At 49.3% G+C, this 13,898-nt stretch overlaps 1 protein-coding gene across 1 annotated transcript in view; it reads right to left on the bottom strand.

Moving 5' to 3' along the window:
* Positions 1-313: 313 nt before the first annotated feature.
* The window catches only part of RABL6 (RAB, member RAS oncogene family-like 6), a 44,198-nt gene continuing 30,613 nt past the window's right edge, over positions 314-13,898 (bottom strand). The window contains exons 10-15 of the mRNA XM_015416805.1: positions 13,532-13,691; positions 10,627-10,842; positions 9,412-9,760; positions 7,296-7,464; positions 6,586-6,644; positions 314-2,276 (exon numbers count right to left, since the gene is read on the bottom strand). Of these exons, the coding sequence (XP_015272291.1) occupies positions 2,073-2,276; positions 6,586-6,644; positions 7,296-7,464; positions 9,412-9,760; positions 10,627-10,842; positions 13,532-13,691 (1,157 nt within the window). The 3' untranslated portion in view covers positions 314-2,072. The remainder of the gene's footprint in view (positions 2,277-6,585; positions 6,645-7,295; positions 7,465-9,411; positions 9,761-10,626; positions 10,843-13,531; positions 13,692-13,898) is intronic.

The following is a 13,898-nucleotide window of genomic DNA, read 5'->3' as shown; positions in this document are numbered from 1 at the left end:
ACGAGCCCGGAGCCCACCCCCCCCCCCCCCCCCCGGCAAAATCTCAACTACTTCCCTGGATGCAGAGATTTTAGCAACATTGTGGACACAGCACTGAACATCTCCTCTGCTCCCCACAGGGCTAAAGCAACAAAATCCAAAATCACCACAACACTCAACTCTGTGCACACAAGCCTGGATTGTGGCTAGCCCAGAAGGAAGGGACCATTTTTAAACCAAAACCGACCAGGAAAGGGGGGCCAAGGTTCCCCCGGCCCAAATGCACAAACCACACACAGACACAGTGGTACAACCGAGAGCTTTATAGGTTTGGAATGGAGTGCACCATTGGAGTTTTTTTTCCAAACAAACAAACAAAAAAAGACCAAGACACTCTTATGGAACTCAGTCAGGCTCAGGTGTGTGTCTAGAGAAGGGGCTCGTGGAAACTGTTTCAGGGGACCCTGGCAGGCTCCTCCTCCCAGGAGATGATGATGGTTCAAGATTTTCCCATGCACAGTCCTCCCCCTCCCCGCCACAACGTGCCTCTTGTACCGAGAGACCGAGGATCGGTCAGTGAGAGAAGGTTCCTGAGATGATCAGTTCATGCAGTAAGACTCGTGGCAGCTGGACTGATATGCAAACTATCACAAGTGCGTTTCTCAAAGGGAAATAGATCTCTGAAGAGGAGACTGGATCCAAAGCAGCCGCTGGGGAATCAGCTCAGCTTGGAGATCACCCTGATTCCTCTGCAGGTAGCTGAGAAGGAAGGGGGCGGAATGTCAAAAACAGCCCAAATCCAATCCACACACAACAAGGCAATGGGAGGCTTACAAACTGACAGCCCGTCTTCCTTGGGATGGATTGGAGAGGGCAGTCGGGGGGGGGGGCACAGCAACACAAAGGAGGTGTGCAGAGGGTCACAGGAGCCACGCACTGGAACACAGAAAGGCAAGACAGGCAGGCAAACTGGTATCAGGAGCCGGCCAAAAACATGCACCGGTTCAGGGGGTCAGATTTCAAAAACGTTTCCAAAATCACATGATGAGGCGTGCTCCACTCTGGCAAAAGGGGACGACATGCCGCCTGATCAGGTGCTCAGTGCCGCTGGCACAGAGGGAAGAGAAAGCAGAGCCATCCCCCTCCTCTCGCCCGTCTCCCCAGCTCTTTGCTTAGAGGCAGCTGACAGCCGAGGGGGCTATTCTCAAACAGCTCCCATTATGAAAAGAAAAATCTTTCCTGCAACCCTCTGGATTTCTGTTAACTCCGCTTCTGTGCTGAAGACAGTCCCTGAGAGGTACTTTTCCTGGGCTGGTTTCCAAGATACGCAAAACACAACACTGAAGGAAGGCGTGGGGCAATGGTTCTGGGGTGGGACTTCCTCCTACGTTTTTAACAGGCAACTCAGCCTTTCCTTCCCAAACTGCACAGCAGCTTACAAGCAGTGTCAGGGACACCGGGGGCTGTAGAAACCAGCAGGGCCCTCAGGACCCCTGCATCAACAGCAGGAAAGGGTAATGGGGCTGCAGTGCAATATTAATGGCCTCCCTTTCCCCCCCTTGCCTCACCCCCTTGCCAAAACCCTTCAGCTTTCAGAAACTCAACCGCATTATTCCTGCAAGCTCTCAGTTGAGCCAGTCAATAACCGCTTCTCTGGTAAAAAAATAGCACAAATCCATAATTAGATGTGGTTCCTTTCAGAGGGCGAGAGCAGCACTCTGCCACCATCCACTCCGTTCCTCCGGTGAGACAGGTGGTGCGCACAAGAGAGGCCGGGATGGGGAGGACGCACCCCCTGCTCCTCCCTTGGCCAAGCCTGACCCTGGGGTCTCTCAGGAAGGAGGCTGCAAAGCAGGGACTCAGGAGCCTTGGATAGCCAACGAGCCGTTGCTTGGCCCGTCCCCTCCCCAAGTACCTCCAGGGCTGAGCTTCGCTGCCATCCCACTGCCCAGGCAGAAAGCCCCTCTTTGTCCTGCCAGCCTTCTGTGTTTCCAGCAGTCTTCGCGGCAGAAAGGGCCACAGTCTCACCCATCCGCCCCTCCAGCAACCTACCACGAGGAGCATCTGCGGAATGTGGGCGCAGGAGGATGGGGCTACAGTTCCTCATAGTCTCCGCCCCCGCGCAGCTTGCTGGCACCTGCCCCGCCCCCCAGAAAGGCCTCCAGTTCATCAATCCCACTGTCCTTCTCCCTACTCCGCTTCTTCTTCTTCTTCCTCTCCTCCTTGCCCTCCTCCTTCTCCTTCTCCTTGACCTTCTTGTGCTTGCTTTTCTTCTTTGCTGCTGACTTTTCTTCTTCCTGCACAAGGGAAGAAGCAGAAGAGAGGATTCATTTTATAGGCGGAAGCCTGCAAAATTGCCTGGAGGAATTAGGAATCCCAAAGGGCTGGAAAGTTTTGATTTCGAATATGTCAATAACAGCAGTGCAGGGCAGCAGAGAGACGGAGAAGCTGCCTGGCGCATCTCAGCTGGCCCGGGGAGGACGGTTAGCCCACAGCTGACCGCAGGCCAGTCAATTACAGTGGGCACATGCTGTGAGAAGCCGAGCCAACGAGAAGCCCAGGGCACGTGACGGTGGTGAGAAGTCTACTCAGCAGACAGCTCACCCTCCCCGACAAACAAGATTGTTCCCATGTCTGCCGGGGGGGGGCAGGGGCTCATCTGAGCCTTCTGCACATGGAAAAGAATTTTTTGCTTTCAAAAATAAAGGTGTTGGTTCATTCAAAACAGGTCTCCGTTTGCAGGGGAAATTATTCTTTCCCCTCACCTCCACTCTGCTTTTGGCTGGCTTAAATCAATCCTTATGGGTTGGTCTCAGAGGGCTGCTGTTGGAGACCAGCTGTCATCTGTGTGAGGCCTGCCCGGTGTCAGCAAGCTGCCATTCTGTTTTCTGTGACCTCTGTGTACATATCCTTACCCTGTTGCACCCGGCTTGTTTCTACTATCCTGCTTCTGTGCTGGAATGCATAAGATAACTACTGGTGGATGTGTGGGGGAGAAGATGCTGTAATGCTTGCCTATTGCTATCTCATGAGAACTGCACCTGTGTTTTGTCTGATGTTCTGCCTGGTTCCCATGGACTGGGCGCGCAACCGTTTCATTAGCCCGCCAGCGGGAATATTATTCATTGGATATGTATCTGTTTGAATTTCCTTTATTATGCTCGCCCTAACTGTGTATCCCCAGTTCTAACAAAGAACGTGTTTGAGTATGTCTTCAACGCTTTGAAATAAATTTTGCTTTTCTTGAAAACGTGGATTTATTCTCGATGCTTGGGGATCCAACACCCGGTGAGCTTCCACAAGGCTCAGTTTTACCACCACCCATGCCATTCAGACTATGTGAAACCCGTAAGGGGAACCACTTGGGGCTTTGGAGCAGGCAGTCATCAATATGCTAATAACACACAGCTCTATATTTCTATAGAGGTCCTGAGCCAGTGCCTTACTGCTGTGGTCAAGTGGAAAAGGAAGAACAAGTTGAAGCTGAATCCTGACATGGCAGAAGTACTGTTGGTGGGAAGGCTGAGGTCATGAAGGACATTGTCCTTCCCGCTTTTGATGGGGGTCCAACTGACATTCACTGACTCTGCTAAGAACTTTACTGCTGGAGAAGCAAGTTAATGCAGCTACAAAAAAAGGCATTCTTCCAGCTTAGGTTATCCCAAAAGATGGCCTCTTACCTCGACTTTGGCTGATCTGGCCTGGTGGGTGCATTCTTTGGTTACCTCAAGGCTTGACTATTGCAATGCACCTTACATGGGTCTGCCCTTCAAGACAATTCAAGTGCCAGCCTCATTACTATCAGGAGCTAGCCAGGACATGCATCTCACACCCATTCTGCAGTCACTCCATTGGTTTCCAATCAGTTACTGGGTCCAAATCAAGGTTTGGGTAATTGGTGAGGCTTACCCAAAGCCATTAATGACCCTGGACCCATATAACTGCAGGACCCACCTCTCCTGCTATGCCTCACCTCGACGGCTTCGCTCATGTGAGCTCAGCCTTCTGAAGGTGCCACTCTGCAAATTCCCTCACACAGTAGTTCCGCTTTCCCTTCCCTGAAGTCAATTACAGCATCCCTTTTCCCGCTTCCTTTTCTTCTCATCTATCAGCCAGCCTACCATCATCTGCCCCCCCCCCTAATCTGAAGCTTTTTTGTTTTGTTATTTTTTGTCCTTCTGGCAGCCTCTGTCTAGGAAAACACTGTGTGGTTTACAGCCGCTAGGCCAGGCCCAGCTGCACGGGGGAAACCTGAAAGGAATTGTGGGAGATACATCACTTTCTCCTGTTCCCCTCCACACACAACATTTCTTCTTTTCCTCCTCCTGGTAGCCCCAATATCATTCTTTCCCTGCTTCCTTTTCTCCTACCCACCCCAACCTACCTTTTATCTGGCCCCCATCTTCAGTTACATTTATTTGCTTCATTTATGCTCTGCTTTTCTCCACACTGGGGAACCAAAGCCAATTACATCATTCTCCCCTCCTCCATTTTATCCTTCCTACAACCCCAGGAGGGAGTTTGTTAATTTAGGCTCAGTGTGACTGACCCAAGATCACCCAATGAAGAGAACCATGGAATGGGGATCTGAACCCAGATCTCAAAGATCCTAGTCTGCAACACAAACCACTAAATTACACTGGCTTTCATGGGGTGGCTGCTGTTGAATAGCAACAAGCAGCCAGGCCTGGATAAGTCATGGAACTCATGTGGTATCAAGTTATTCAGTGGCTGCTGCCAGGCATGGACCTGATGAGTCATCCCTCAAAGGCTGAAGCAGCCCTGGAAAAGGACCTACGCCTTCCTCCTGGTTTTTACTGACAGAAACCATGGCTCGAAGGCTGGCAATACTGCTGTGCCTGCCTAGCAATGGCCACTGAGGGAATTAATTTCTTAAAGCTACAAGTGCTGCTTCTATTATTCTGGAGGATTTAACCCTCATGTACCTTGTAGTTTATTGGACTGCTTATTGCATTGGAGATGTACTTATGGAAGACGATGTGCTAAAACCCATTTCAGGACTATACCACTTCAGACTTCTGGGAGGTGTGTCCTCTGTATGTTAAAAAGGTTTTCTGCACAAAAACCTAGTCGCTCACAGAAATTCTAGTTTCACTTCCTTCACAATATACAGGGAATTTTGTGTGTGTGCAGTGTCATTCATGCAGTCCTCCACTTGGCATCTGAAGTGGTACAGTCCTGACAGGGGCTCAACACCTCATGCTCCCCACCCCCATATACGGTTTAAAGTCCTTAATCAGTAACTAAGGACAATCCCATCCTACACAATCTATATTAACTCAGTACCCCTTACACCATGGTAGACACATATCATTTCCCTATCCAACTGAAAACAGAGCGCCAGGGCTGAGAGTGCCTTTGTGACTAAGGCCACAATGAGATCTGAACAGGTGATTCCCTGGAGCATGCACCCAGCTGCTGTTTTACTCCACGACGTTCCCAGGTTTCAACTTGCCTTCCATGGGACCTCAGTACACTGAAGAACATTCCAGGATGGGTTCCAGGATCCCCACTCGTATCCCACAGCACGCTGATTAGGCCTGCTGGGCCTTGCTGGCATCTGGCATGACCCAAGAACAAATGTTCCCCTGCAGCTGCATTCCAGGAGGCACTGTCTTGCAGGGAAGCTCATTTACCAATGCCAACGAGTGATCCCCCCACCCAAGAATCTCCTGCATTACACCAAGCAAACCTTATTTAAAAATACACCCTTACAGAGGTCATTTCGGGGGGGAACGCGGGGGAACGCAGTTCCCCCGGGTGAGGTACCGGGGGGCGGGGCACATGACAAAGCCCCGCCCCCTGCTTCCGACCGCCCCGCTTCCGGCCCTCATTCAGCCAGGAGGAGAAGAGGAAAGGTAAGTTGCTTCCTCCCTGCCTCTCCCCACCCCTGCCTGCCTGGGGCCAGGGAGGGCCTTCGCGGGGCTTACTTGCACTCCCGCCGGCCTTGCAGGTCCACCGCCGGGCCCCTCATGGGGCTCGGCAGTGGAGCTGCAAGGCCGGTGGTGACGGCCAGGACCGTTGGGGGCGGGGTGTGTGGCCTTATGACACATTTCCGGTGATGTCAGGGGGTGTGGCCTTATGACACACTTCCGGTGATGTCAGGGGGTGTGGCATATGCTAATGAGTTATGCTAATGAGTTCCCCTAGCTCTTTTTCTACGAAATGACCCCTGCACCCTTAAATTATCCCTAAGAAAGTGAGTATCGCCCTGGAATCTCACACACACAGGTTCCAGAGAAACTGCTTATCCTCCCACTAAAAGTAAAATGCAGAATGGCTTCTAAGTGAGCTTACTGTGGTGGAACCAACAGAATGTGGTAGATCTGGACAAGTCACTCTCTCAAGTTTAGGGCTCTTGAGAGTATAAAAGGGATAAGCCCCACATGGACCACCTTAAGTACCTTTCAGGGAGAAGTGTGGGTCTTTAATAAAGTTGCTGAGATGTATCAGCATAATCCAGGTAGCCTCACTTTCTGCACAGACCCTCCCCTCCTAACACTCCTCCATCACCACAGCCCTTTTGCCAAGGATAAAGAATGCAGGATTCTTCAAATGCATCTGGTACCACGTGGGGTGAGATACCTCTTTGCTGCTCTTCTTCTTCTTCTTCTTTTTCTCTTTGGAGGATTCTTTCTCCTTATCTGGGAGAGAAGAGGTGGAGAAACAGCCTATTAGTGCATTTGCAAGCAGCAGTCACCGAGCCAGCACCACATGCCACTGCAGTGATAACTGCATCCTAGGAAAGGCCGGGATGCCCCCTTATCCACTGACCCTGGGGAGGAGGGCTGGGCACAACCTCCTGTCAGGCTGCCAACACTCCAGACTCTGGTTGCTATCGCTACTCTGCATTCTCTAGCTGCAGCAGGAATTACCACCTTAAAAAAAAGGAACTAATGGCTACCAACATCATTATCTTAACAGCTGGAATTTTATTGCTGTGGACCAAAGGGGTGGGGGTGGGGTGGAATTTCCTTTGCAAAGGAGTGCCAACACACCCAGCTGGAGGAAGACTGTTTAATGACTGCTGCAGTACTTTTGCAAGCTCTGATTTAACAGCTTTTTTACAGTGATAGAAATAAAACTTCCTTTGCCTAGGGACCGAAAAAGGGTTTCAAAGATAGAGGAAGCCAGACAAGGATTCACTGAGGATCTAGCTGGAGGAAGATCCCCATGTAATGCTAAAGTTTGCACCCTGCGGTTTAAATATTACTTGTCCTAGTCTCACTTGCAAAGGCACTTCTGGCCTACAGACTTGATCTGTAGGAGCAGCAGTGAGGCCCATCTCTATTCACCTTCCTCGCTGCTTTCCTTGGGACCTGGTTCATCCAGGCCCAGGCCAAAGAGATCTGAATCGTTCTTTGGCTTGAAGGAGTGGATCACTGGTTTTGATGGCTGTGGAAGTTTTGACGTGGTATCTTCGTCAGAGATGTCGGAGAGGTCTTCTCGCACAGGGAACTCGTCCTAGAGAGAGAAACATATCAAAGACGCTGCTCAGGACCCTGTGTTCCCCTGCAGGGTGGGGACTGTGATGATTCTGCTACAACCACCCCATTATCCTAACCAACTGCAAATTCTGAGCTCCAAATACTCTATTATATAGAGTGCTTTGTTCCATTTTTTAAAAAATGCAGGGCTGTAGTTTTCAAAGGGCATAAAGGAACAGATTGAGGCCATGGAGATAAGGAGGAACTGACTCTGCTCCACATGGAGTGGCATGGACAGTGGCAGGGAGGACAGCACAAAAGGACAAGCAGCAGAATTACTGTTTTGGAATGACCCCTGCCACGGCCTTCTCAAAACAACCAGAATGAAAATCAGATGCTTTGTGCTTATTCTCCATTTGAAATTCATGCATGTATTTGGAAAGCTTATGGAGCCATCTTTGTTCTAGAGAAATGGGACCCAAGCCAGGAAATCCAGACACACAAGTCATTCTGAGGTCTGCATTCAAGCCTCATTGACTTTCCACGTTGTCCTTCCTAAGCCGCTCTGACAGATCTAGAAAGGGAATGGCATTTGATAGGAACCACTGCTCCACAATGGCTGATGGGAGGAACTGCCCACAGTTTGGCAGTCTCCAGACACATTTTTCCGACCAGTTAACCCGCCTCCTCAGTGGGGGCCAGGGCACGACCCACTTTCCATGCCCTGTAATGCCCTCCCCCTCCCTCCACTTCCTTTTGGGAAGGAAGCTCCTGCTGCTTCACGGCTCAGCCAACGCATTCTGCACTACAAGCAAAGAGCTTTTACCGCCAAGAGGCATCCTGCTGACACTCTGCAATGCAGGGCTTCTCAGCGGCTCCTGCTGTTCCTCATCTTGAGGCAGCAGCATCGCCCTGGCTCCAGAGAGACTGGCTGCATTGCCAGTTCCAAAAACAGGCACAAGCAGAAGAAAGAGAGAAGATGAGCTGGTGCTCAAGGGAGCCAAGCGAGGTGCCCAGCCAAGGTAGGAAATGCAGTATCACTGAACAGCAGGGTGGGTCCCACTCAAAAAGGCTCGCCTTCTGCAAAGCTGGCATCAGCTTCACCTCAACCAAAGCCCAATTTTAATGCTCTCATGACCAGTGTTCCCTCTAAGCTGAGTTAGTGTGATCTAGCTCACAGTTTTTTAGCCTCTGGCTCACACATTTTTGTCTTAGCTCAGGAAGGATGGCTCCAGAGCAAACTAATTTATGCAGTAGCCAAATTGCTTAATGCCAGTAACGCACAAAGTAGGATTTTTGCTCGCAAGAAAGCTTAGAGGGAGCATTGACTGAGGAGTTCCCTTTGAAAACCTGCACGGAAGTGGTGCAATTCATATTTGCAGGTAGCAGACATCTCCATCTGGGACTTTAGCCATCAAGAAGTGTCCACACTTTGCATTTAATGTACAGGAAAACCGGGCCAGGCCACAGCACTAAGGTGCATGAGCGGGGTCAAAAGACAAGCTCAGACCTATTATTACAGGAAAGCCCTGTATCCAGAAAACAAAGTTTCCTGCAGCAAGCAAGAAGGAATTGCCTAAAGAAACTGGTATTGAAGGCAAATCAAATATTCTGCTTCACTAAGCACCCACTGGCCAGGGAAGAGTGATTATTTTGATAGGTGGGCCCCACTTTGAGGGCACTGCAATAGTCCAAAAAGAATGGTAAATTGTGTCAATCGTAGACACAATATGAACAAACCCACTACTGGAGAAATTAAGGACTCTATTTAAGTTGCTGGCCCTTGTCAGAACCGAGAAGGCAGCTGAGTAAGGCTGTTAATGGCTGAAGCCTGAGTTTCAACATGCTTGCCCTAACAAAATCAGAATTACATTGATTTGGAGTTTTTTTTTAAATTGCAGAATTCGACGATTTAAACTTTGGATACCAAATGTGCCTGTCCATCTTATGCACAATCACCCTATATGAGCTTCAGTGGACCTACCACTTTATTCTTCTGGCAGTCCGACTCCTCACTTTCAAAGTCTGGATCATCCATGACGAATGAGAGCATCTGTGTAGCTATCGGTCCTTCTGGATCGCTGTCTGACTCCTCTCGTTTGTCCCCCTTCAGTTTAGAAGCAGAGAGCTTAGCCAGGGTGGGGGCCTTCTGAGGACGGGATGGTGCAGCTGATGCGGCAGAGGTGGCCTCCGTGGCAACTGTAGCAGCGGGAAGTTTGGTGCTGCCATTTTGCTGAAGCCCGGGCTGAGCAGGTAAGCCAGTGGGAGCCTTCAGGTCTACTGCTTTGGTAGAAGTTACTGGCTTCGGGGGGTTCGAGGGCTTTCTGGAAGACCTAAAAGAAAAGGGGGGGGGAGAAATACACACACGCTTAAGACTGCATTCTCTGGTTTTCCACTTCCTGTACCTTGTTTAAGAATAAAAGTACAGGGATGTATGGCATGGTGTGATTATGCATGGGCACAGATGCAGGTGTGAAATTAGGGTTCCTGAAATCTTAATTTTTACTTTAAAGAAAGCAGGTTACTAGCCCTTAGGACTGACAGTTTCTAGTGTGTGTGTGTGTACGTGCACTTCACACCCTTCCCAAAATTAAGCATATCTGCATAATTTATACAGGACACAGAAACGCCACTTTTCTTCACCCAGAATCTGGATTGCCTGGGCACAGCATTTAAATATTTTTGTCTGTATGAAAACAAACAGCCCTGTGCAAGGACCAAGGACATGAACTCCACAAAACCTGGGTTCATACAGTTAAGCAAAGCAAGTGAGAAAGATACAGGGCAGTGGGAGGCTGAGGCGAGGCCTCCACTGACCATGGGAGGGCTGAAAGGCCAGTTAATAAAAAGAGATTTATACAGGTTATACAGAAAGGAAAGGTTTTCCTGCAAGCACTCCCTCTGATATGATCTGGCAAAAACTTCACCACTGTTCTGCCAATGGAACAAATTGACTCGGAGTATTACTGAATCAGATCTACACTCTGAAGAGGAAACGTATCAACAGGAATGGAAATGTACGGAACTATCAGCAGTCTTGACATAACAGGCAGATGATCGACTGGCCTGCCACACAGACCGAATTTGCATTGCCCCTAACTGCCTATCCCAAAGGAAGGGACAAGCCCATTGGACAAGCAAAGGCTCACTGCCTTTGGCACATCCCCCCCCCCAAACACAGACTCTGACTGCCTCATACCGTTTTGTCTCTTGTTCAGAGCTAATATCTTCATCAGCTGTGATGGTGAATTTGGAGTGTTCTTCTTCCCCTTCCTCCTCATCACTTGACAGGGCAATGTTTTTACTTGGTACCATCTCTGCTGCCGGCAAGGGCTTGCTGGGCATGCGATCGTCTACGTCCAGGTCATCTTGGAAGCCAGCTACCATCGGGTTACCTCCAGGGGCATCCCTGTCACTGTATGAAATGTGAAAGACTTAAAAGTCAGGATTGAAAATACCCTACCTGCCCTGCAAAGCGAAAAGTGTCAGCTTTATTGTGACCTAGGACAGCAGCCTTCAAAACCTCTTCCTTCCGGAAAGCCTTTCCACATCACCTGACTTGTCACACCATGGTTAAGTAGTTTAGCTAGGGTTTAGCAGGCTGCCTAAATTGGCAAATCATGATCTGCCATCAGCTTGCAAACCAAAAAATATGATCTGAAGTTGGTTTTCAAAATGCACTTTAAGCCAATGAGAGCTTGGCATGACCTCAGAATGAACAAACCATAATTACGGTCATTGCTCCTACCTCCTGCAGCACCAAGTGTGAATGAATTAAGCTGGGAGGGTGGGAAACAAAAATGAACAAGCAGCTTGAAACTTTGGGTTGCCAACTATAGGTTTAGAAGCTCAGAGAATGGTTTGGGATCTGAACTATATTTAGTATAAAACCATGATTTGGCCGGATATTCAAACAGAGCTATGGAGACTTAACCAGGCCTATTTGGACCTGTGCGCGCCACAGCTCACCAGAGTGAGTACCTCAGAGAACATATACATTGCTCCCCTGTGGATGCACACTGCAGGGACAGATCAAGTAGCGGTGACCCAGGTCTTTTTCCAAGGAACTCATCTGCCATTACTGATCTCATCAAGGAGCTAATATACTCCTGAGGAACCCCAGGGTTCTCCAGAAGACAGCATGAAAACCACTGACACACAGGCTGTGTGTTACTGACGCCATCTGCAACCACTCTACGCCCAAGGTAGAATTCAGCATGCCAAAGATCCCAGCTTCTTTTGGCTTCATATAAACGGCAACTCCTGGGTTTTGTGGCTGCAAAAATGAGCTTGAAAAGGTTTGTTCAGTGTGCTGGTTCACAATCTGGGCCAGTATCCATGGCGAATTGATGATAAGGCTCACTACTTCCCTCTCTAGCTTCTGCTTGGAAAAGCAAGACCATGAAATAGGGGGAGGGGAGAACGAGCACAGCAACAAACAAGATCTGACAAGGCTAAATTAACACTCAGTGGCCCACAGCATGCCAAACTCCATAGACAAGAACACCTGAGAACATTCCAAATTGGTGACGGTAATGGATTAGCATCACCTTCTGGTGCAGGCATGCAACCAGGAAAAGATGTAGGGAAGGAGGAATGTCCTGAACATACCCTGCAATAATAAGTAGCTCTAGTGTGTAATGGGAATTTAGTGTGCAATGGGAATTCATGTCTCTTGCTAAGTCAAGCACCAAGCACTGGGGCAGAGACAACAACCCTTCTCAGCAACAAGGCTGCACTTCCACCCTTCACCACCAGCTTCAAGTTTGTAATGGAACAGCTTTAGTGCCCAACTGTGTTGCAGAGGACAGGATCTCAGCAGCCATCTTGCCTTCAACAGCAAGAGACCCACAGCAGCAGCAGAAGGGACTCCTCTGTTCAGATGCAAGCAGGGCTACCATTCAAAAACATCTGCAAGGGGAGGGGGGAAGAAATCTACACCCATGATTCTACCCTCTGGCCACCTTTACTGCTGTTTTCAAAGGCAGAACTGTATCTTCAGAAACATCACATGATATAGTCCTTGCTGCGCACCATACTGCAAGTAGAGGCATGACTGAATGTTCCCACACGTTTTAAAAAACAACACCCTGCATTTAGAAGAGCAGCACATCAAGGAGACTAGGCAGCTCCTCAATGCACTAGTTATCCATGTGAAGGGAGTTACTGATGTTAGGAAAGTACCCACACACCACTACCTGAAGCGATACAATGCTAGGTGGTTTTCTTTGTGATTATTCTAAATGTGCAAATTAGGTCTGAGAAGGCAGTTCAAGTGCGGAGGGAACCCCTAACCCATGTTAGTATTTTATGGGTTAGTGTGCTACAAACTCCCTGCCTCCCAGCTTGATGATGGTTACTGTGAAAGCTATCCACAAAAACAAGAACAGCTTTCTACCAGCATAAAAAGCACAAAAACATGATGCATAAAAACACACACACAAATGAAAAAGTCATAAAGCCACAGTGAGATACAACCAACCACCAAATGGCCAAGTAAACAAAAAGTCTAGCACCTAAAACTACCCAGTTGGGTGTCTGGCTGAGGTACCACCCATCTCTTGTGACCACCCATCTCACCTCTGAAGGTGAGGGAGAGGGCAATGCAAGACCTCTATAGAAGATCTGGACTGGTAGGCAGGGGGTATTCGAATTCAGCCTGACCTGAAAATGGACTGCTTCATCCCTTACAAAAGGGTGCCAGCACAAAGTGCCTGCACAACCCAAGAACCACCAATTCAAACAAAATTGACCAGGAGCACATGGCAGCCCTCCAGGGACTTGCCTGGGGCAGGAAGGAAGGTGTTGCATCACCTGGTTGCTGTAGCACTTGGTAGTTCACAACAGAGCTGTCCAACTACATTCAAGCTTGGTGAGCTGCAAGAGTGTGAAAGTGGACCACTCCTTCTCCAAAGAGCAGAGGAATTTCCGATTATCATCATGCAACTTTCCCGAAGATCAGCCTCCCTTGTAAGGAACAAGTGGGCAATATGTTCCCATGGACACTACAGAAGGGTGCCCAAGTCCCTGCCTGCTACTGCCCTCATTCGTGCAACTGAAAAGCTGGAGAACAAACTGTGCCCTCCAACTCTGCATCTCCTCACCTATCACTATCCGTGCGCAGCTTAGGTTGAAGTTTCCCCTTGTCTTTCTGTGGGATGGGGTCATCCAGGAAGCTGCGGTCCAGGCTGTCTTCGGGGACAAAGTCCTCCACGCTCTGCACGTTCAAAGGAGCCTCAGGAGCAGAAGTAGCAGCTGCAGGATCTGGAGCAGGGACAAAAGAGGCACTCCTTTTCCCATGGACAGTTATGACGTTCTTTCCCCTAAGGAGCTCAGGTAACATGCTTGGCTCTTTAACTTGTATCCTCATGACGACCCTGACAAGTTGTTAGACTGATATAGTGCCATCAGGCCAAGGTCCCCCAGTGAGCTTAATGGTGAAGTGGGGATTTGGGCAGGTCTCGAGAGTGG

This window comes from Gekko japonicus, unplaced genomic scaffold, assembly GCF_001447785.1.
Source record: "Gekko japonicus isolate JY-2015 unplaced genomic scaffold, Gekko_japonicus_V1.1 scaffold140, whole genome shotgun sequence".
In the NCBI taxonomy this organism is placed as follows: Eukaryota; Metazoa; Chordata; class Lepidosauria; order Squamata; family Gekkonidae; genus Gekko; species Gekko japonicus.
Note: the sequence above shows the minus strand (reverse complement) of the source record. Positions and strands in the feature narration are given on the sequence as shown.